Source organism: Trachurus trachurus, assembly GCF_905171665.1.
Source record: "Trachurus trachurus genome assembly, chromosome: 18".
NCBI lineage: Eukaryota > Metazoa > Chordata > Actinopteri > Carangiformes > Carangidae > Trachurus > Trachurus trachurus.
In genome coordinates, this window is record NC_139909.1 from 21,443,745 (window position 1) to 21,466,002 (window position 22,258).

The 22,258-nt window shown below is 42.8% G+C and overlaps 1 protein-coding gene across 1 annotated transcript in view; it reads right to left on the reverse strand.

Moving 5' to 3' along the window:
- Positions 1-22,258, reverse strand: part of nrxn2b (neurexin 2b) — a gene marked incomplete at its 3' end in the record, with an annotated part of 720,187 nt that overhangs the window by 104,339 nt on the left and 593,590 nt on the right. Inside the window, exon 16 of the mRNA XM_083993168.1 lies at positions 16,501-16,682. Coding sequence (XP_083849294.1) covers positions 16,501-16,682 — 182 coding nt within the window. The remainder of the gene's footprint in view (positions 1-16,500; positions 16,683-22,258) is intronic.

Consider the following 22,258-nt stretch of genomic DNA (forward strand, 5'->3'; position numbering starts at 1 on the left):
ACTCCTGATTGAGTGTATTCAAGGTTTGCTTTCTGGAGATTAGCGTTGGCTTCTCTGCATCTCTCATGACCTTGTTATTCGAAGGAGTTCCAACAGGAAGAGTCGAGAGAGTGAAACTTGCCAGATGAGGCGTGGTTACAAACTAAATGACTCCGGGCTGTTGCTGACTCTTGCATCTGATTGTCCCAAACCCAACCGGATGAACATAAGAAACCCAATTCCCAGTCGCGGCAGCCACTGAATGAATGATTAACTTCCTCCTCCTCCTAAATTGTGCAGGAATAATATGATGGCACCAATCCTTCAATCACTTATTAGAGGTTTGTCCCTTGTGGCTTTACTTCCTCTGAATGTTATGAAGGCAGTATGTGAGACAGTTCTGCTCGGTTAAAAAAAAAAGAAAAAAATCAAAGAGCCTGAGAATTGTCTTGATTCCTGACATCTCAGAATATTCTGACACAGTTTTATTTGTTTGGTTTTGTTTGTTTGTTTCCACATTTTTGTCATGAAAAGAAATGATCTTCTTCCCTCTCCAGGTCCTGATTCTCACGGCTCCTGTGGATGTGAGCTTAAGGAAACAAAAGCGTCTTTTTGTTTTGTTTGCTGAAGCCACTTGCTGTTTGACTGCTTGTGTCTTTCCCTTAAACTGACCCCCTCCCAGGAGAGAGAAGCGAGATGCTGAATGGCAGGGAAAATGAAAGTGAGTGAGAGCTGTGTTTTGTTTCTCCCCCTCCGTTTGGTTTCTGATCAAATTCCGAGCCCGTTCCGACACAATGGAGTCACAAAAGAGGATCCGGTGGATGAATATACAGTACACTGTCATACAGACTGACAGGATGACAGATTCTTGTTGAAAAGGGAGGAAAGAGAGCAGCATATGGTATCTCCTTGTATGTACTGTATTTGCAGCTAATCTCTGTGCTCTTTGTGTAGTTTATTTGCGGTCTGTCCGTCCACACTCCATCTCCAACTCAGCCCGGTCCTTCAAATCCACCCAGAAACCTTTTTTTACAGCAGATTTACCAAAGCAATACAGCAGCTGCAGCAAGCAAATCCTATTTGCACCTTATCGGCGTGGGTGATAGCGTATGAAAGATTCAGCGGTGAACATCCATAGGTCGGTCTCTGCAACAGGTTTGCACACACAGTACCTCAGCGGACCATCATGCATCGGTTACCGCCGGTCTGACAACAGGGTTTCATTTGTCGGTGGGGAGGGAAAGGAGAGAGAAAGGCAGGTACTGTTGACTTCCCCCACTGCTCAGTGAGCTGAGACTCCAGTCATCTGTATCAGTTGGGCTGGATTACTGGTGAAACTACAGCACCACTCAACTTCCTCTAAAGAGAGGGACAAAAAATGGATGATGTGTGAAGTGTAAGGGATAAAGAGGATATATTCATTTTTAAATGAATGAATAATATAATTACACAGACTGTTCTTTTTTAGTGCTGGGAATTATTTCTAGAGACAAAAATGACACAAGAATCATCAAGTTAATTGTAGAGATTTTGGGAACATGGAAAAATCCACAAGGGCGAAATGAGGGAATTATTTTGAGCAGTCTGATTGGCTGATAAGCTTTAAACAAACACTGGTAAGCCAAAAACAAAATGGTAACACGATTACCCAGACTGCCTGTCTTGTTCTCCTGACCAGTGCTACTTGACTCCCGTAGTTCTCATGTTTATCATCAGCTGTCCTGTCACTTGACAGTTCAGAGGAGCTGCTGGTTGGATGCAGGCTGAGAAAAACTGAAGCTACAGTACAGCATTAGTACCGGTGTAGGTACCAAATGTGTCCGGGCTGCCAGATTTGTCCGGGGCCGCGATTTGCGGTGATGTGGCACATCGTGATTGGTCATGAGGATTTATAAAAGTTGTAGGTAGACGAAAGTGAGCTATTTATATTTTCTTATGATAACATTAAACATTTACACAGCTAACAGTGACGAAAATGATTGTTTGACGTTGCCTAGGAGATCTGTGCCAAATCTTGCGAGAGTGTGTTGTTGAGACACAGACAGGTCTTGAACAAAGTTCATTTTCTCCTTTATTGTCCATCTGAAAATTGCCATTTTCATGTCAAACTGTTAAGAAGAGATGTATCTTGTGACAAATGAGTCCAATATTTACTACGGGGCGTAGTGACTAACTTCGCTAACATCCGCTGTATAGCATCCATCCACGTAAATGGAATGCATTACGCCACCACGACCAATCACGATGTACCACGTCATCACAAATCACGGCCCTGGACAAATCTGGCAGCCCGGACACATTTGGTACCTACACCGGATTGTATTTTTTTTTTTTTAGCTATATATATATTTATTTATTGTGTTTTATACACTATGTTGTTATGCATTTTAGGTAGCTACTTTGTTTTTGTGTTTCTGTGATTTGTGTTTTGTCTTGTTGTTGTTATGTATTTTCCCTTAGCCGCTGATTGTGACATTTTAAATTTAAAGTTATCTATCTATCTATCTATCTATCTATCTATCTATCTATCTATCTATCTATCTATCTATCTATCTATCTATCTATCTATCTATCTATCTATCTATCTATCTATCTATCTATCTATCTATCTATCTATCTATCTATCTATCTATCGTGTGGCCTTCATATTTGTTTGCCTTTTAACTGAGCTTCAGAAAGTGTCCCTCTGCCATAATTACAACTCTGATGTTGACCAGAAACAAACACTGACTGTCAGCTCTTGAAGTGGACTCTACCCACACACTGTGCCCTGCTCCCACTCGTCTCTTTTCCTCCCTCAGAGGTATGTTGTGGTGAATTCACCTCACTGTTGAACACATTCATTAAGAGCTCTTTTACCCCTCAAAAGGAATTTCAGTTGAATGGAAAAAAAAACCTGTTCCCCCTTTGTGTTCTTCAAGGGTCTCCTTTTAAGAGCTTCACTCTCCATTCTGACCTGTTTGTGCTGAAGGCTCCACACATTCATTCTTAATGGCGTTCATTTTCAGGACAACAAAAGCACTGAATAATGAAGTGGCTTTTCCTGCTCTGTCAACAGCAGAATGGTCAATAGACTTCTTAAAGTTAAGAATTCTGCCTAGAGTACATCACAAGGGGCTTGGAAACATAAACACGTGCGCTCTGCATGGATGAGCACATGTAAACATCTTTTTTTTTTTAAACCTCTCTTGGCCATCTCTCTCTGGCTCTGCTGCCGTTTCCTTTTTCTCCTGCGCTCTCGCTTATTTTCTCCTGTTACCTATCACACTTCTCTATTTTGCTTTCAGCATCTCCTTTGTGTTTGACTATGTTCAAGGGAGAAACATCCTCCCCAAAGGTAGTCAGCAAGTACAGGGAGTGAGATAGAGAATGGACAGATGCAGTAATGGTGTTTGGGCTTTAAGCTGACCATCATTTTAAGATGATGGGGTGGAAACAGTTCAAAGGAGACACTGACAGCTCTGTGATTTTTCCCCACAGCATTCACTCATGTGTGGGCAATAAGCTATAGAACATTCTTTCCCCAGGAAAGTGAGCCAGAAGCGATGTAGGATGCTCATTTAGTGGTTGATGGAGATATATAAGGGGGGCTTGCAATCAAAAGAAAACATGAGCTTTATTAAAACATAGCAGAAAGTAAGTAGACAAACGTCCATGGAAAGGGCAAGAATGAATTATAAATGTGATGATGAATCAAAGAGGGGAGAAGACATGAGGGTCAGCCAAAGTCCAAATGGTATTAGTTAATGCTAATAAACAGCTTTCAATAAGACTGAGAGGACAATAATAATAAAGTCTTAGATATCACGTATTGGGAGTTTGCAAAACAAGCACTGGAGGAAATTGGTGTTTGTTTAGGGCTGACATATCCACTCTGGAATCCATGCATGTGTCAGCATTATGAGTTAATCATGAAAGAGAAAAGTTTTAATGAGACCATTCACAATAGTGCAGACACCTGTGCGTTCAAACAGAAAATGAGTGTATTAGTCACAGAGAATCATTAATAGCGGAGTCGGCAGCTGCAGCAGTAGTAGGTGTAGATGAATCAGAATGCAAATGAAGCCATCATTTCTAATGAGTGATGGTGGTTGTTGTTGTGTTGGATGAATGTAGAGTTGTATTCAATAAATGGCTCGGTTCCGTCCCGCCCTCGCTTATTACAGTGGAGGGGGGGTGGGGGGGGGTTGGGTGTGCGGCAGTGACATTTGGAGAGAGCCTCACAGTGGTGCTGTCCTCAGGCCAGCTGACTGAAGACAGAGTAGGCTGAAGAAACTCATCTCATCTTTTTTTCTCTCTTTGATTTCCTTCATCCTCCACATTCTGTGCGGCTACTCCGCTTTGACCGACGCTCCACGTTTAAAGCCCACGACACAAACACAGAATATGCCTCATATAATATCTAAGAGAAACGACATGCTTCATACGGGACTGCTGGTAGACAGACAATTAACATGCTGCTCAGTCTCAGGCATGCTAACACTGCAGAGGAGGACTGAGTGGGAACCTGCAAGGCTGAGGAAAATAAAGCTGACATTTAACCCTTTATCAGACGAGTAACTAATTTGCATGATTTATTTTCGTTTTAAAGGGATAGTTCAACATTTTGGCAAATTGGCCCATTGCCATAATAATCATAGCAGTAGGTTTGTTACCTTTGTTTGTCATCAAAGACAAAAACTCCAAAACGCTCTCGTGGACAAGTTGTGACCTGCACATTCACCACGCTATGAGATAATAATGGAACGTTATGAAACAGAGTTGTTTTCGAGGCAAATACAGAGACTGCTTACTGAAAAACTGTCCCTGAAGGCAACGCGCAGCAGCGGTTTTGCATGAATTTACCTCTAAAACAACTCTCATCAACAATCTCATAACGTTCTGTTATTATCTCATAGCGTGGTGAATGTGCAGGTCACAACTTGTCCGCGAGAGCGTTTTGGAGTTTTTGGATTGTGTATTTGATGAGTTTGATGAGGGAAACCAAGAAATCCATCTAAAAATAGCTCACACCGACAAATAAAGGTAACGAACCTACTGCTATGACTATAGCGATTATGGCAATAGGCCAATTTGCCAAAATGTTGAACTATCCCTTTAAGTTTTAAGATAAGTACTGAAGTTTAGATTAAGTATTTTTTGATTGTTTCTGTTTAAACACATTTTTATGTATTAATAATATTTTTTATCATTATTTTAACTTTGTATTAAAAAAAAAAGTTTTATGTGTACATCTTTTGGAAAAATGATTACCTTTTTAAGGTGAAGAACTAGGTAACTTCATTGACTTTGATTTGCAGCAAAAAACAATACCAATCCAGTAGTGGCCCAGGGTTAAATTAATATAGTACTTAAATGAGTGACCTATAGGGTAAAGTGTTACACATCTGCAGTTCCTAAAATGACCACTCGGGTCTGGTTCCCACAGTGAGTCAAACCCTTTCAAATCTCGTGTGGAAATATCCAAATTTACAGAGGAAATAAGCATTTTTACAGCCAGTACAATAAAACTGTTTAAATTTGATTCACACACTCTTATTTCTAGTGTCAGACATTGTAAATTGGTGATGTCAGAGCTTTTCCAAAAATCTATGGCTGACATCACAGAAGCTACATCCGTCTTTATAATCCCAGTCTGTTAGGTAGATGAGTGGAAGGAACGGGGAGGGCAGACAATGACAAGAAAGAATAGAAACATGGTAGTTTTGCCATCCCAGGCGATTACTAAAGCCAGGAGTGAAACTGTTACAGACAGGCCTGCTTCCCTGGACCCTAATAGCTTATTGATCCTGAAAGCCCATCCACCACTCTGCTCTCCCAGGATACACAGCCCGCGTGAACTGCATGTACAGTGACCTGCAGGCAGTAAAGATGGCAGAGTCCACCTTGTTAACACAACGATGATGTTATTTTAATGGTGTCATCATCAGTTAGACTTGGTAAGGACGGTCCAACACAAAGACGAGCAGCCCCCACCATGTTCACTTTATGTGCCAGTAAAACTTTTAAAACCTGTTTTTATTGACCACGATGTCTTTAAGTGGAACAATGAGTGGTGATGTGTAAACATGAGAGATAATTAAACATAATCTAACAGCCTGGAAGAACAAGAGATCCCGACTACACCTGATTCAAGTTTTCAGGGTCGCTGGCGGTTTTTAATCCTCACTTCCTGTCCACGAGTCCAAGTGTCCTTTAGCGAGACACTAAACTAAACTGCCTGTGATGCATAGGCTGCTTTGAACGGGACCATCTGCTGATCCAGCCTGGTGTAATGTAATGCTTCCTTTGTGAAGACAAGTAAAGCGAAGCAAACCGACGCCCCCTTTGCAGATCAGCTGATCTCCATCCGAGTCGATTGCCATCTCGTCCATCTCTTCCTGAGTGCATCTTTCTCAAGAGTAAATCAGCACTGCATTACACAGACGGCAGATGCCATTCTCTGTGTGTTATAGTGCATAACTACATCAGGCTTCTGACCACACATCAATCACTGCTGCTCATCAGCTGTCCGATAGGCGAGGGAGAAACAGCTGGTGTGACATTGCTGCTGCTGCTGCTGCTGGCTGGGGTGTGGCCGAGAGGAGAGTGCAACCTGCTTAGCATGCTTGAGATGTTATGTGTTTGAAATGCTTCAATCCAGTGCAGTGAAGCAGGACTTTTCTGACACTTAAATTTCAATGTAATAAATATATTACCCTCTAATAGAGAATTTACATTCAGAATCTGACACATTAACAAAGAATGCAGCGTAGTGGAGCTCGCTGTACACTTGAGCTGTGGTGAATTGCTGCTGCTTTGTGTGTACAGTAGAAATCAAGAAAAATGACCAACCTGGTGCCAAAAGGTGCTGCGTTCAAGTGTATTCTTTGCAGCTATTCATCTGTTGCATGCCACACTCTACAAGTATCAACGGTTAAATGAATGGATGTAAGTAATGAATGGGTAGTTATAAAAGAATCCATGTGGACAAAGTGGGATTTATAAGAGGTCTACCTCCTTAACCTTCCTCTTGTGTTAGAGTCGCCACTGACCTGTTATTAGGTTTTTAATGCATATAAGTACCACATACAATTGTTTATTGCATCAATGCTTTTTGACTTTGTCAGAAACCTGTATTTTTTTCACAAAATTATAAAATGCTCTGGTTAAAATTATGACATTTGTGTTGTTAGGGTCAATTTCAACCCGGTTATAACGATAAGAACAATAATGAGAGTTAAAACTGAAAAAACAATCTTTTCATGGATAAGGAAGACTAACAACGTAACCAAGAGATGAGAAACAAATGGGATGATGAATAATTGTTTTTACTGTGTTTTACAGCTGATTTAGGACTCTGGTCAAAACCGACCCTAACACAAGAGATGGTAGCAGAAAGCTGACAAGAGGAAGGTTCAATTGAAGCCAAGGGGTATACTGACAAAAAAGGCCCAGGGGCCCACACCAAAATTATTAAAACCAACATTTTCAAGAGATAGCAGAAAGCTAACACAAGACAAAGGTTAAATCTGTGTCCATCCAAAGGTAGCCACCCATGATGAAAGCACTAAGGAAGCATCTCCCTCCCCTCCGACTCCCAACTCACGCTTTGCTCTACCTCCACCTCCACAGGGACAATTAATTAGTGATGCAAAAGGGAGGGATTAATAATCAATATGCTGTCATCTTACCGCCGGCTGAGGAGAGGGAGCCCTGCAAACCCAACCACAACCTGATCTCAACTGTCAATCTCCACGCTTCAGCCCTACACACCCTCCCATGCATTATTACCCCTCTGATAGACAAAAGAGAGGGTCGGTTGGAGCGGTGACACCCACTTAGGAAGGATGGTGGAGTTGGAACTGGAGGAAATAACAAGGTCGCAATGTGCAGCGGGAGAATGTGTTGGGCTGCTCTACTACGGCTAATCACGTCCTGTATGTCAACTTGAAGGTGTCCTTGCAAATGCGTATGTATGCGCAACTCAAGGTGGAACATGAGAGCCCGTGGGCGAGTGCGTGCGTGACGCCGACAGCTAGTCGGTAGTAAAATGCATACAACACGAGTGTGTGCATACATGCGTGCATGCATGCACAACCATCCCTGTAACCGGGGGGGTGGCAAGTAGAAAGATAAAAGCCTTTGCCTCCCTCTGACAGTTTTATCCGCATCACCATCTGCCATTATCTGACGCCAGCATCTCGCAGCTCCCCACTGCACTCTGATAGCTCTTCATCCACCCGCTTCTCCACAACACTCATCTTATCCCGGGCTGTTGTCGCACGTCAGATCGTGTTTTTCAACCCATAATTAAACAGTTGCTGGCTTAAACCCTTGACAGATAACCGAGGGCCGTCGGAAAAAAACAAAAAAAAACAAAAACGAATATGAAAAAAGGAAGGAGGCAGGGTGGTGGTGTGTCTCATAAGAAGTGGAGTGTTTCTGTCATTAGCAAGCAGGGAGAAGAAAGGAGCTAATGAAGTCAGATGCTGCACTTTGCCATCCACACAGGGCCGTTGCTAGGAATTCTGGGGCCCCTTAAAGAATACTAAAGTGGGCCCCTACCCCCCATCCAACTTTTCCAGTTTTTTTTATTAAACTACGTATGTATTATCATTTTTTATTTAGCCTACTTTGTTTTGATGCTAACGCAGCATTACTATGAGTATTAGTCAGGGTCTTATGCAGAATAAATCAGTCATACAAAGGTTAGACTACTGGGGTTTTTTGTGGGCCCCACTGGGCGCTGGGCCCCTAGAATTATCATCACCTTTCTCCCCTATACGGCCCTGCATCCACATCCAAATATACCTGCGTGCAGAAACACACAAACACCGGGTTGCGCTGTCTCTACTCCTTTCTCAATCAGCATTAGTCACATGCGCGGAAAGGGGTGAGGGTGGGGTCAAGAAGAGAAAATATAGTCATGTCCCTTTTGCTTACCCCCCTCCCCTCCCCGTCCCCTCAGTCTCTGCCCATGCTCACAGTAGACAGTTGCTGTGAGGGATGGCTCCCTAACGGGTAATCAGAGGCAGCTCTTATTTAACGCTGTGAGCCGGGACCGGACAGCCAGTGATGGAGGTACTGTGGGGGGGGAGGCCCGCTGCGCTGTGCACCGGCCCATAACTGCAGATGAGACACTTCCCACAGAGCAGTTAGCACGACAACTTGCCAGCTGTAAATGTAATGACTGTCAAATGTGAGCGGTGCCTGTGAGAACTGCAATAAATACAAACAGACACCTCTGGCGGGGAAAAAAAAAGATTGTGCAAATCCCAGTTTGACAGGTGCATCAAAACTCCCCCAACTTTATTCAGTCATCTGTCAGGTCATTTACAAAGTTTATGAGCAGCTCACGAACGGATGACTCTCATATTTGCTCCTTTTCTTCATTAATGACTCATCTCTTGGCGCGTTGCAAATAACCTCGATTTGCCACTCTGTTTGTGTGCCTTTATTGCTTTGAGTGAAAACAGCAACATAAAAGACTCCACATTATGCATGAATATGACCCCTGCTCACAGAGCCGAGAACCTGCACAGTAATTCCTATTAATTCCTGATGAGTCATTAAGCCGGAGATAGTTAAAGTTCTGCAAGGCCCCTCTAGACAAGCTATTTGCTTCATGTTGTAGTCAACAAACACTTTTGGAGGAGGGTTTGCAAAAATATGAGATGGTCTTCCAGTGGTTGGGGTTAGGGGTGGGGGCAACAGAGCTTTCCCAGCAGGAACTGGATGTGAATGTAACGTCAGGATGATGCCGGACATTAAAGTTGGGTTGATGGGTCTAATTGACACTGTGACATTTAGCCAAGTTTCGCTCATGACCAGACTGTGGGTGTTTTATGTGTCAAGATAGGTCAAAGCACTTACACACTACAGACCACTTTTACAGCACATGTAGAGGAAATGAACTATGATCTTCCAATCAGAGGATGACCCGGAGGTTCATCTGACGACGCCGGTGGCCAGCTGCCCGCCTGCAGGGGTGCAGCTGGGAAAAGATGAGGCGTTCTAGCCAGGATGAAATGGAAGGCGACGCTCCGTGCATGCCCAGATTTCAAACTGCCAGCAGACAAACTCAGACCGAGACTATCAAGTCGGCACAAAACAAACAAATGCTGTTTGCACTGAGATATGACTGTGGGGAAATACATGAGACTCCTAAAACTCCAGCTTTCACAGTTATCCCACTTTGAAAGGAGGGATGTGAATCCTTACAATAACACTTCAACAAACTGGTGAACTGACAATAGGAACTGATTATAAATCTGCTCCGGAAATGAAATGTTATTACTGCTGCCAATGTTATAGGTGTTATAGGTTACAGGCGGCATGTTTGAATTCTTCTGGCTGGACACAGTTTTTGTTGTAGCGAGGGATTTCAACAGGACTAACAACACTCAGTAAAGATTAAAAGTGCTTTTGGCTTCAATAAACTTTAGAAAACATATAAATCATAGCCTGTTTCTTTTTTATTACTTGCTTCCAAGGTCTTAGAAGGACATCTAGCTTTTCCAGCAGCCGCAGATGGGAGATTTATCTATCATCCTGGTTCCATATCTGTCTGTACCCTTCATTCCGTGAATTTCACAACCTCAGGCCGTGATGGTGGAAATGTCATGAAGATTGGCAAAAATGATGTCCTGCCCTCCCAAATGACCATTTTTACTCCTGTAGAGCTAACATCCTGTGAAAGACAACGTCTACTAAACCGAAGAATACAGACGTGCTCACTGGAGGAATAAAAATTGTGTCTGTTCCCATTTAATAATGTTGTGAGTTGTGAAACTGAAGGGTATTTTCAGAACCGCATGTGAAAAACAAAGTATCTAACAAATGTGTCAGCTTTTATAGGTTCAGTATTGAATAACAACACGGATTTATATGTATGGTTAGAATAAAAAGCAGCTCTAGTTTCTATATTAATACTGTAAGTATCAAAGCCTCAGTCCACAGAGACATGAACACAGCCTGTATTCAGAAACTGAGCCTTAAAACCAGCCGTCAGGATCTAAAAAACACAGATATATCTACATATGAATCAGCAAGTGCAAAATATGAGACCTTTATGGAACTGATTGGTACTGGAATATATGCTAAATACAAAACTCATTTGATATAGATTAATCAGATGGAACATTTTCAGGTGTCAGGACCTAAAGTCACTGGATGGTGCATTCAAATCCAACACCAGACATTGGCAGCAGCCAATATATTCTAAAAGAGTCCATTCAACAATGCAACATCAAATACGGTCTCTTGTTTGGACTGAAAAGAGAACAAATTACATCATTCAAAGCTGTCTGGATAGACCAGTATGATGCAAACACCACTGACTGTCCTCCATAGAAGCAATATGTTGATTCAAAACCAGTGCATGTCCTTGGGGCGGCAGCATGAGCAGTGACCACCATGTTCATCTGAGAGCTGTGAGTAAAAGATGACTAAACTCTCTGAGTATTCTTGAAAATGTTTCACCATTCATCCAAGAGGCTTAATTAGTTCTACTGACTCTTGGGGAGTATAGCATGGTACTCAACTTCTCTCAGTGATTAAATACAGAGGAACTCCTTAACAGTCAGCACAAGTGATGAAGTCTGCTGGGTGAACAGCACATTTTTTTTTACAGAGCAGACAGCAAAACCAGCTTATTTCTTCTTCTCGCTTTACTACTTGATATCCCCTGACCTGGATGACAGAGAATCTTTATAGACATAGGAGCCACACTGCACTGCTGTGAGAATATGCACAGTCATGTTCGGTCTGCTCACGGATGATTCATGCCTATGGCATTTTCCAGATAATGAATTTCAAAGCTTTTTCATCTAGAACTCTTAAAATGTCAACTTAGAAAGTCTTGCCGCACTTTCAGACACGCCCACAGTAAATAATTAGGGAAGTGCAAGACACAAGGTATTGTGAGGATGTGCTACGTCCTCTGTAAAGCCGCCGCAGTCAGCAGGTTCACCTGAAGCACCTGATCCAACATCCCCTACCCTGAGGCCTGATGACAGGATGTCACAGTGATGTAATGAGTGATGGCCTGCCCTCTGTCAGGTAATGGAGGAGGGTGGCCTAGTGAGGGGAGAAAGGCTATAGGAAGAGATGGGTGGTGCACCAGAGATAAGGAATGATGCTCTATCACTTCCTGGTGGCATGTTATTATCAGCTGTGTCCACCAGTGCCAATATATAATATCTCCAGTTAGTCACACAGAGGCCACATCCATCACTTTTTGTTGTTCAATCTTTGCATACTTTTTGGGGTGGTGTTTTGTATAAGTCCATAGGGTTTTTAACCTCTCCTGCACTTAATATTCTTGCTTCATTTCTGTTTTTGGAATTGTCCTTGATTTTTATGGTGCAAATAAATAAAACTAAAACAGGTGCCGCATTATGTAATAATGTAATACATTTTCACCTCATGATGTAACAACGCCACATTTTGTAATAAGTTGTTACATAATGTACCGAATTATTACGAAATGTGGGTGTTGCACTTTTTAATGAAAAAAAATTAATAATTTGGTGCAATTATGTAACAACTTATTACAATATGCGGCAAAGTTTATATTGCGTTCAAGATTTTTTTTAGATTATAATGCGTCGTTATTACATGGCACTACAAGGTGTCTTTTCTTTATTTATTAATTCTTAAATCAATGTGGTTTGTAAATTATCTCTACTTATACAGTAGGCTATCACAAGCTTTTATATTATTATCCATTCTGAGCTCCATGTTGTCTGATGTGTGTTGTATTTACTATTTATTTATTGATTATTTATTGTGGGCCATGTAGGCTATATGAATCACGATAACCTGCTGCTCAAAATGCATTGCCCCTTGTGGGATTAATAAAGTTGTTTGAATTGAACTGAATTGAATATCCTGTAAAGACAGGAAGTGGGTTAAGTCCGAGGCTGAGGAAGGACATCGACATAACAGTTCATGTTCACTTTCAACATGTCAGTTATGATTTTAACTTTTGAAGGGGCACAGGCCACCTCTGCCATTTTTGAACCACTAGCTAATGCTAATGACTGAAGCTGCAATTATTGGCACAAGGCCACCATCACTGTTTGAACACAGGACTATTTTGAAGGTGGAGTGATACGCGGCCACAGCTCCTGGGATCTCAGGTCTAATTTGACTGTACTTCTCCCCTCAAAGAGAGACGGGCATAATTAACAGGACCCAAACACCCACCACAGGCTTGAACAGAGTAATTTAGGGGAGTGACTCGGGAGGAACGGCAGCAAATGAAATGTAATTGCAATGGGAGCAGAGGAGCCAGGGCTGCTGCGTCGGAGGCACTGATGTGTCTGTGAGAGGGAGAGTAAGAGAGCGACATGAGGGAGTGAGGGAGTAAATGAAAGACACAGAAGCCAGATAGAGAATATGCACTTGAGAGCAGAGCAAGCAAAAGAATGACTGATGAGGGACGGGTACAGATAAACAGGAGGCGTTCCTTCAGGTTGGAATGAAAAACTGCTGCAACGAACTTCACCTGAAGCTGCACATTAACTTTAGTTAAAGTTGAAGTTAAAAAAAAAGAAGACATTATCTTGCCCACCTCGGTGGCGTCGAGCTGTACTGAGAGTTCTGAGATTTGTCTTGGAGATTTCTTGCAACACTTTAATACAGCAGAGGCAAATTAAATTTTGTTGTGGCGCTCACAACATTAAAAGTCACATTTCTCAACAGAGTTGTCTCATCCCGTAACAAACAACAAAAAATAACAGCGCCCTGTTCCTCAGGATATTCCACAGTCTGTTTCAGTGGGGACTATTTCTTGTTCTTTAAAGTATTTCAGGTCTGTGGATTGTCCTGAGTAATTAGGACGGTGTTTTCAGAGAAGAGCTCTCTGCTGAATATCAATGCTGAGAGCACTGCAAGGAAATGTTCACTGGCTGCCACTGTATTTGTGATTCTGCAGGGCCACATACTACTGGAGGTAAATGAGAAAATGAGATTGTTTTTGTAATTGGGTTGAGCCAAATATTGACTCCACTCTAGCATATTCTGATGATGTTTATCTGCCACACTGTCGTATGTTCCCCTCTCCAAACTACCATCTGAATATTGGAAAACAACAAAGATATTAAAGCTGAGAGTTGCCGTGGTTGAACTCTGCTACCACACCACTTCATTTGTTGTGTCCCCAGCATTTACAAATGTAATCTCTCATTACAGTCATTATCGTTATCTATTGCTAAGAGCGTTAAAGGGATACGCCAACATTTTTTTTCGTGTCTTGCCTCACTCCCGAGTCCATGACAAGCAGATAGACACCATCCTTTCGACTGTGCGTGCAGTAACAGGAGATAGAGCCCATATCGCCCGTAATTAGCTTAGCTCAAACGCTGGAAGTGCATAGGTAGTGTTAGCTTGCCTCCTACCCAAGTCGAAATCAGCAGTCAGAAGCTGATTTCATTTTAGCTCTAAACTCTGTAAATATATCACTTTATCGACATTTCAAACATTTTTAGGCGAGAAAGTAGCCGTTTAGATCAGCAGTGTGTCGTTAATTTGTCTAAATACCAGCTGTTTACAATTTTGTTCGGACGAATTCAGCGCTACTCAAGCTAGCCGTTGTGACCAACGCACTCCCGGTTACTTCCGGTTACTTTCACAAAGTAAAACACCCGTTGCCCTTTACATACGGAAAACCATGACGATAGAATTTGTGCTTTTACTTTGAAATAGGAAGCTAACCTACCCTCGATGTAGCTAGCTTGAGCCACTGTCTTTGCTTGAACCCTCTGTTTTGACCGATCCCGTCCCGTTACCGGCATTTGACCGCTCAAGATGCCTCACCGGAGAGTTTTGTCAGCTCTGAGACGAAGATCGGCCCGCCGGTTTCCGTTTAGAGTTGCTGAAGAGTTTCTCTGATGACTTTAGGTGGAGGCAGGCTAACATTACTTCCAGCGTTTGAGCTAAGCTAATTACGGGCGATACGGACTCTCCCTTGTTACTGCACGCATAGTCGAAAGGATGGTGTCTATCTGCTTGTCATGGACTAGGGAGTAAGGCAAGACACGAAAAAAAAAAATGTTGCCGTATCCCTTCAAAGTTGTCCTTCTTGTTCTCTCCACCAGACCTCCCCCCTACACACTCCCATTCACCTATTCCTTTTTTCTTTCCCATCGTCCCCTCCCTCTGTCCCTCTTATAGTTTACGGAGAACTGGATGAGAAGTGACCCGGGGTCAACTGTGTTCCTGTCGCTTCCAGGCACGGGCAGCCCAAACAAATTGGTGTCACTGGGATGTTGAGTGGTGTGATCACAGACACACACACACACACCTACACACCTACACACACACACCTACACACCTACACACACACACACACACACACACACACACACACAGATAACTGGGAGTAGATAAGTATAGATAAGAGTGGTGGTGTCTTATCACCGCATACTTAGAAAGTGTAAAGGAAATACAGGACACTGCAGTAAAACGCTGTAGCTGTGGACCTGACTGCACATAGTGTTTAATTATGTGACTCCTGGTTTTGTTTGGTAATTAACAGAAGGCCCCTCCCCCATTAAAACCAATATGAGTTTTCAACGTAATGTTGGGTAGAGGGAGCAAGCAGGGGTCAATGAAACAATTACAGCCTGTGTAAATGCATTTTTAAATGCCCGCTGTCCCTTAATTACTATTTAAAGTTATCATTTAGAGGTGGTCTAAGATGACCTTTAAGTCTAACATATGAAGGCAATGAAAGATGATGGGGGGGCTAATAACTAGTATGGCAGGGGATAAAAGGATATGCTGTTGGGTGATTAGTCACCCTCTGAACACTCTGATTCCCCTCAGTGACCCCCCCAAAGTACCACACCAAAAAAAAATCTAAATGCCATTTAAAGACAATTCCTCAACCCTTGAAGCAGCTTAAACAACACCTTACCTTGAATAAATGAGGGGAGCCCTAAGACCTCAGTCATTACACATGCATAGTCTTAGTATTTCTCAGGTTTTGGGCAAACCTTAAAGGATTAGTCAGTGATCACAGCTTAGATGTTATGCATCTCATTTTGCCCATCATTCTTAATTCCTGAAATCTAGGAACGTTGCTAAAAAGAGCTTCTGTTCAAATATCCATGTCAACAGAAAGTTTCATGCGGAAAGACACTACTGCACTCTGCTTTTACTTGACTCATTCTGCATCAATGACACAAACTTCCTCTACTCTTTCTCTCTCAAGCCGTAGCTCCTGATTAATTCACAGAGCAGGCCATCCCTCTCTCCTTTCCATCTTCCCTCCATTTATTATTTCATTCCTTCTCCTTTCTGTTCTGCTTTCTGCCTACAAGTCTAAATGGCCCCAAGTCCTCCTCCACTCTCTTGTCATCTCTGCCCTCTACCCACTTATTTTGCCTTTTCACTTTCCCCTCCTGGGACCTTTCCAATCTCCCCCTTTTTTCTCTTTGGGTGTTCCCCTGACTGAATGTAGCTTACAGTACTTTCTCATTCCCCCATCATTTCATTCCCCCACACTTCAATATCCCCAGGGCGGTATCTTACTATGTGCAGCTCCAGGTAATCTCCCAGTCCCTTGGCACTCTCTACCCTGACCAGAACAGCCTCCTTCAGCTGCGTGCTGAAGCCCACTGCCAGCCGGTCTGCCCGTGTGCTCGGCCGGTCATTGGGTGGCCAGGTATATGTGATGAGGGCTCCGCCTCGCCCGAAGATGTAAGTTGTCCCAGCTGGAAAACACAAGGAGAAAACAGGGTGATCAGTCGGTTTATGACTTGATAATACAACTTTAAAAGCTGGAGAGACAGGTGTTTGGTGTGTTTTCTAACACAAATGCAGAATTTGTTCCATCCCTCAAGTGACAGGCTGATATTATGTTCAGCAAGGATGATTTGTTTGTCACAACATTTTATACAAATTGCATTTATGTATTCTCTCCTGTCATGTTGGTGTTACGGAAACTGCTGTTTGCAAAATATGACTTAAATAAAACTTTTTAAATCTATTACCTCGAAAATAAATGATGAATATATATTTGATATTTAAAGGGATAGTTCACAATTTTGGCAAATTGGCCCATTTCCATATTCGCTATAGTCGGTGCAGTAGGTTTGTTACCTTTATTTGTCGGTGTAAGGATAATGGGATTTCTTGCTCCCCCTCATCAAACTCATCAAATACACAATCCAACAACTCCAAAACGCTGTCCTGGACAAGTTGTGACCTGCACATTCACCACGCTATGAGATAATAACACAACGTTACCAGACAGAGTTGTTTTAGAGGTAAATTCATGCAAAACCGCTGATGCACGTTGCCTTCAGGGACAGTTTTTCAACAAGCAGTCTCTGTATTTACCTCGGAAACGGCTCTGTTCCGTTATTATCTCATAGCGTTGTGAATGTGCAGGTCACAACTTGTCCACGAAAGCGTTTTGGAGTTTTTGGATTGTGTATTTGATAAGTTTGATGAGGGAAACCAAGAAATCCCATTAGCCTCCGTAGAGTCGCTCTGAGCAGCTCACAGCTCCGCTCCGCCATTCTAAAAATAGCTTACACCGACAATTAAAGGTAACGAACCTACAGAGCCGGCCCTCCCTATAAGCGAACTAAGCAGCTGCTTAGGGCCCCGCAGCCACTAGGGGGCCCCCAAACTTTGCTCAATCATTTGTCTAACCGTCTCTGACAACGGCAACGTGTAACCCTTGACCCAACTGGCAACTGTAAACGTAACGCAGACTGTGGCCGTTCTCCGGTAACGAGCGTGCACCACCCCTTCCCCCCCTCTCTCTCCCCTGGCCCCCTCCCTCCCTCACTCACTGAGATCGCGATTTGCAAGGAGGTGATTGGCTTTTGGACAGCGACGATGTCCTAAAGGATATATCCGTCAGGTGCGGAAAATAGGAAAAAGAAGAAGGTCGAGGATGAAAAAAAAACAAGGACAAGGTAAGGCTAATTAATGTTATGTTTACCAGATGAACGTTTAGCCGAAAAAACATGTCGGTGCTTGTGTTAGCTCACTTATGTACCAGCCTGCTGCAGTTCACATGTCCTGGCTGATTTTAAGGTCTGTTTACAGTGAAAAGATAACAGCTGTTTTCCTGTGAGGGATAAAGGATCAATCACCCATTTATTAATGGCTGATTAGATATGCCATGTTGCCACATCCTCATCCCCTGTGGCTGGTTCCAGTCATACAGTTGGTAAGTTTCTTGTTTGTTGCCACAATATGTTTATCTCTGTCGGAAAATGAAATTGTGTGTACACAAGTGGCTAAAAAAATTCTACTAATCTTCTCCACAGCTCCAATGGTTACTGCTGATGATGCTGCTGACCGACCAACATCCTCTATCTTCTTCTCAACTGAAGTTTTGTTTTAAGGGTTCTAGAATTTAGCTGTAGGCTACAGATAATTTAAAGAAAATAAATCTGTTCAAACTGTAATATTTTGTAGAATATTTTATCTTTCTGCTACATCAAAAGTAGTGATTTAATACTGCCGGTTTGGAGCCACCTATTGCCATTCACAATATTAACATTAACATTCAGACAAAAACAAAGTAGAAGAAAAAATGACAAGTGCAATTAGACAGCTTTAAGTGTTTCAGTGACTCTAATTAGTAATAAAATATCTGCTCGCCATCATGTTGATAAAGGTACAATAAAATATGCAAGGGTTGCATACGGTAGCTGGTTTTATGAATATTTGATGGTACATATATACACTGTGAGGCAGGGCCCCCAATTTTATCCTGCTTAGGGCCCCCAGATGTACAGGGCCGGCCCTGCGAACCTACTGCTATGACTATAGCGATTATGGCAATGGAATTTCCCAAAATGTTGAACTTTCCCTTTAAATGAGCAGGTTTCACAACATCCAGACATGAGGGAGGTCACATCCTGACTGAAAACATGTATTCTGCTCAAGAGAATTTGAAAACTACTACTGTACGTCTTATTGGCAGAGTTTGATCGTGATGTCGTATTTAGCATTAGCACCAGTGCTGGCTGTCGCCCCCCTCGGAAATCTGTATCTGCCAATCCACTGCAGTCTGTCTCAGTTGCCCCTTAGCCGCCTGCATGCAAACTAGAGCGAACTGACAAACTTTGTGTTGGCTACGCTGCCAGTGTAAACCGCCACCGCTCAACGCCAACAAAAGAAATTCCTCAGATCTTCATGTCAAAGGAACTTTGCCTCAACAGTATTTTGATTTTCAGCCTCAAAAAAAAAAAAAAAAAAAACCCTCCCCGCCTTGTACACGGAGTGATTTCATGTTTGAACTGTAGCAGAGTTAGGACTTGGCTGGGCTCCAACAGGCCCGGTGGTGAATGAGGAGTGACAGGCGTTGGCTGTGATTAGCATAGAGTAATGAAACATCAGTGAACTGCTCTCAGCCCTGTGGGTTGTCTGTCTCCACTGGAACATCAGCACAGACAAATATAAACACAGGCTGCATGTACGTATATATTCTAATTCAGGTGTATAAGCGGCACTAAAGCACATAGTGTTGCAAACATCAAGAAATTCCAGCAGCAATTCGCACACACAGACATTATCTCTATTGTTTTGGTGATAATATTGGACAGACAAGCGATAAAAGTCTATGGGAAATGTAATATATGTATATATTACATGTGAGGTCCCACAAAAAAAAATCTGTCCACATGTCTACACTGGTTGAAAATGTGAAAAATAATTGTCTCTGTCTGTTGAACTTCAACAGGTTCTGTCTGTTCCATCTCTTGTTATTTGACAGTTGTGGATCAGATGTGTTGTTCAGACGTGTCAGGATATGTTTTTCCATCTCGAGGTGGCGACAACCTCTAAACAGCTGTACTGCTCTGGTCTTGTCCTGCCACTTTTGATAGATCCTACACACACACCCCACAAGGGCTGCAGCTTCTGAGCTGCTCTGACCCAGTCTTCTGCCATCAGAGTTTGGCCCTTGTCAAACTCGTCAAATTCTTACAACTGCTTCTAACACATCAACTCTGAGGACAAAATGTTCACTTTCTGTCTAATACTGTATCCCACCCACTAATGATGAGGTGTTATTCAGTGTAATTCACTTCACCTGTCAGTGCTCATAATGTTAGGCCTGATCGGTGTATTTGGCACAAATATGACCCTACAGATACAACAGGACGACACATGTACAATGTGATGCTAACTGACACAGAGAAATGTCTGTGAGACACATGTTTTGTCAAAACAGTTCAGTTAAAAGTTGAACAGATGTGTATAAAATGTTTCGTCACTATTTAGTTGACATAGGCAGCGTGCATGTGGAAACGTGGTCCTATAATTATTACGAGCATGAACTGCAAGCGTCTTTTAAATGATGTGTCTTGTGATTTTAACGTTGCCCAAATTGCCAGGTTTTCCTGCCACACTGACAGCCAGCTCCACACGCAGCTTTATCAAAGCTCTGACTGATGGACTTGCTCGCTCTTTATTCTGTACATCATTTTGTCTCCTAAGTAAACCTTGCTATCATCAGCTTTGCCATGGGAGCTCTTTGTTTCCAAATGCATATAATGGATTCAAGCTTTGAATTCAACATTTGGGCCCATGGCTAAATGCAGTCCTGTTATATCTGTGCAATGTCAGAAAACAGTAAAAACTGCAACAGCACAATTATCCAGACTGTGTTGTCTGGTTGAAATAAGCAGATCAATTCAGTTAACGCAGCAGAGGCGCATGGTATTTCCTCATTTCCCTCATCAAACTAAATACACAATCCAACAACTCCAAAACACTCTGGTGGACAAGTTGTGACCTGCACATTCACCACGCTATGAAATAATAGTAATAGTATACTTATGTAACATTACAACACGTGAAGCAAATACTTGGAACTTGCGCTTTTGAAATCACTCCGCCCAGCAGCCGTGTCTGGGATGTAGTTCTGGTTATGCATTTGCCTCGAGAACAACTCTGTCTCATAATATTCCATCATTATTTCATATAGCGTGGTGAATGTGCAGGTCACAACTTGTCCATGAGAGTATTTTGAAGTTGTAGGATTGTGTATTTGATGAGTTTGATGAGGGAAACCATGCAGAGCTCGCGTCTCTGCCCCGCCAATCTAAAAACAGTTTGCACCGACAATTAAAGCTAATGAACCTACAGTACTATAGGGATTATGGCAATGGGCAAATTTGCCAAAATGTTGAAATATCCCTTTAATGAATCAGTTGTTGCAAGTGTGAGACTAGGTTCACATATGCACAGTGATAGTATGGACACGGTATAGTGCACAGCATCGGTTTTCATACTGTACCCATACTCACCTATGAAAGCAAATATACACATCACACACACACGCAGACACACACACAGACAATCTCCTGATTTTTCATGCCCAACAGATCCCTCTCTGGTTGTGCTCCGATCAAAGAGGATGGAAAGCAGAGGCTGTGATGACTGCAGGGCCAACAGGCCATCAACCAACATCCACAGCACCGGGCTGCACACACTCTTAGTCATACACAGGGAAAAAAAAAAAAAAAAAGGCAGCACGGTAAAGAATGGAGAAATGCACACACACACATACACACTCGCTCAGGTACCTGACACTTTCATTATCTAACAATCCGCTGGTAGCCATTTGAAATCGGCTGACACACACAACTCTCCTCCCTCTCTCTCTCTCTCTCTCTGGCTCTCACCATCCCTCCCTCCCTCCCTCCCAGCGGAGCTAAGCCCCTCTGCTCAGCTCTTGTTGTTTTCTCAAGGCTGTATTATTTTAGCGCTGACTAATTATCGCAGCATGGCAAGGAGGGCTATAAAGAGGTTGTGCGCCGGAGGAGGGGGAAAAATAGGAGAGGATGAAGAACAGACAACGGGCTACAGAGGAGGCAGGGAGGAGAGAGGGTGGGAGTGTGTGGATTGTGGATGGAGGAGGGAAGAAGAAAGTTGCCGGGTTTTTTTTTTCTCCCTTTCCTGTGTTTATTAAGAGTGCAGCACTGGCGCTTTGCCGTATAGCTGGGCAAAAGACAGCTGTGGAGGAAGAGGAGAAAAGATTTCTAAAATGGCCGACAAAAAGAAAGAGGGGAGCCATGTTGTGATGGATGAGTGTGAAGCCACGTTGGAAAAGGAGAGGAAGGCTGGTGGCAGCTGAGGTTGACTGCATGTTAATGTATGTGACTGCACGGGCAGCAGGGAGAATGAGTCTGACAAACAGGGGGAACAAAGTTTAGATTCAGACTAGCCTCCCACACACACATTGAGATGGCATTTAAAGGTGCACTCAATGTAATTCCAATTGTCTAGTCAGAGGGATTATCACTGAGTGTGTGAAAAC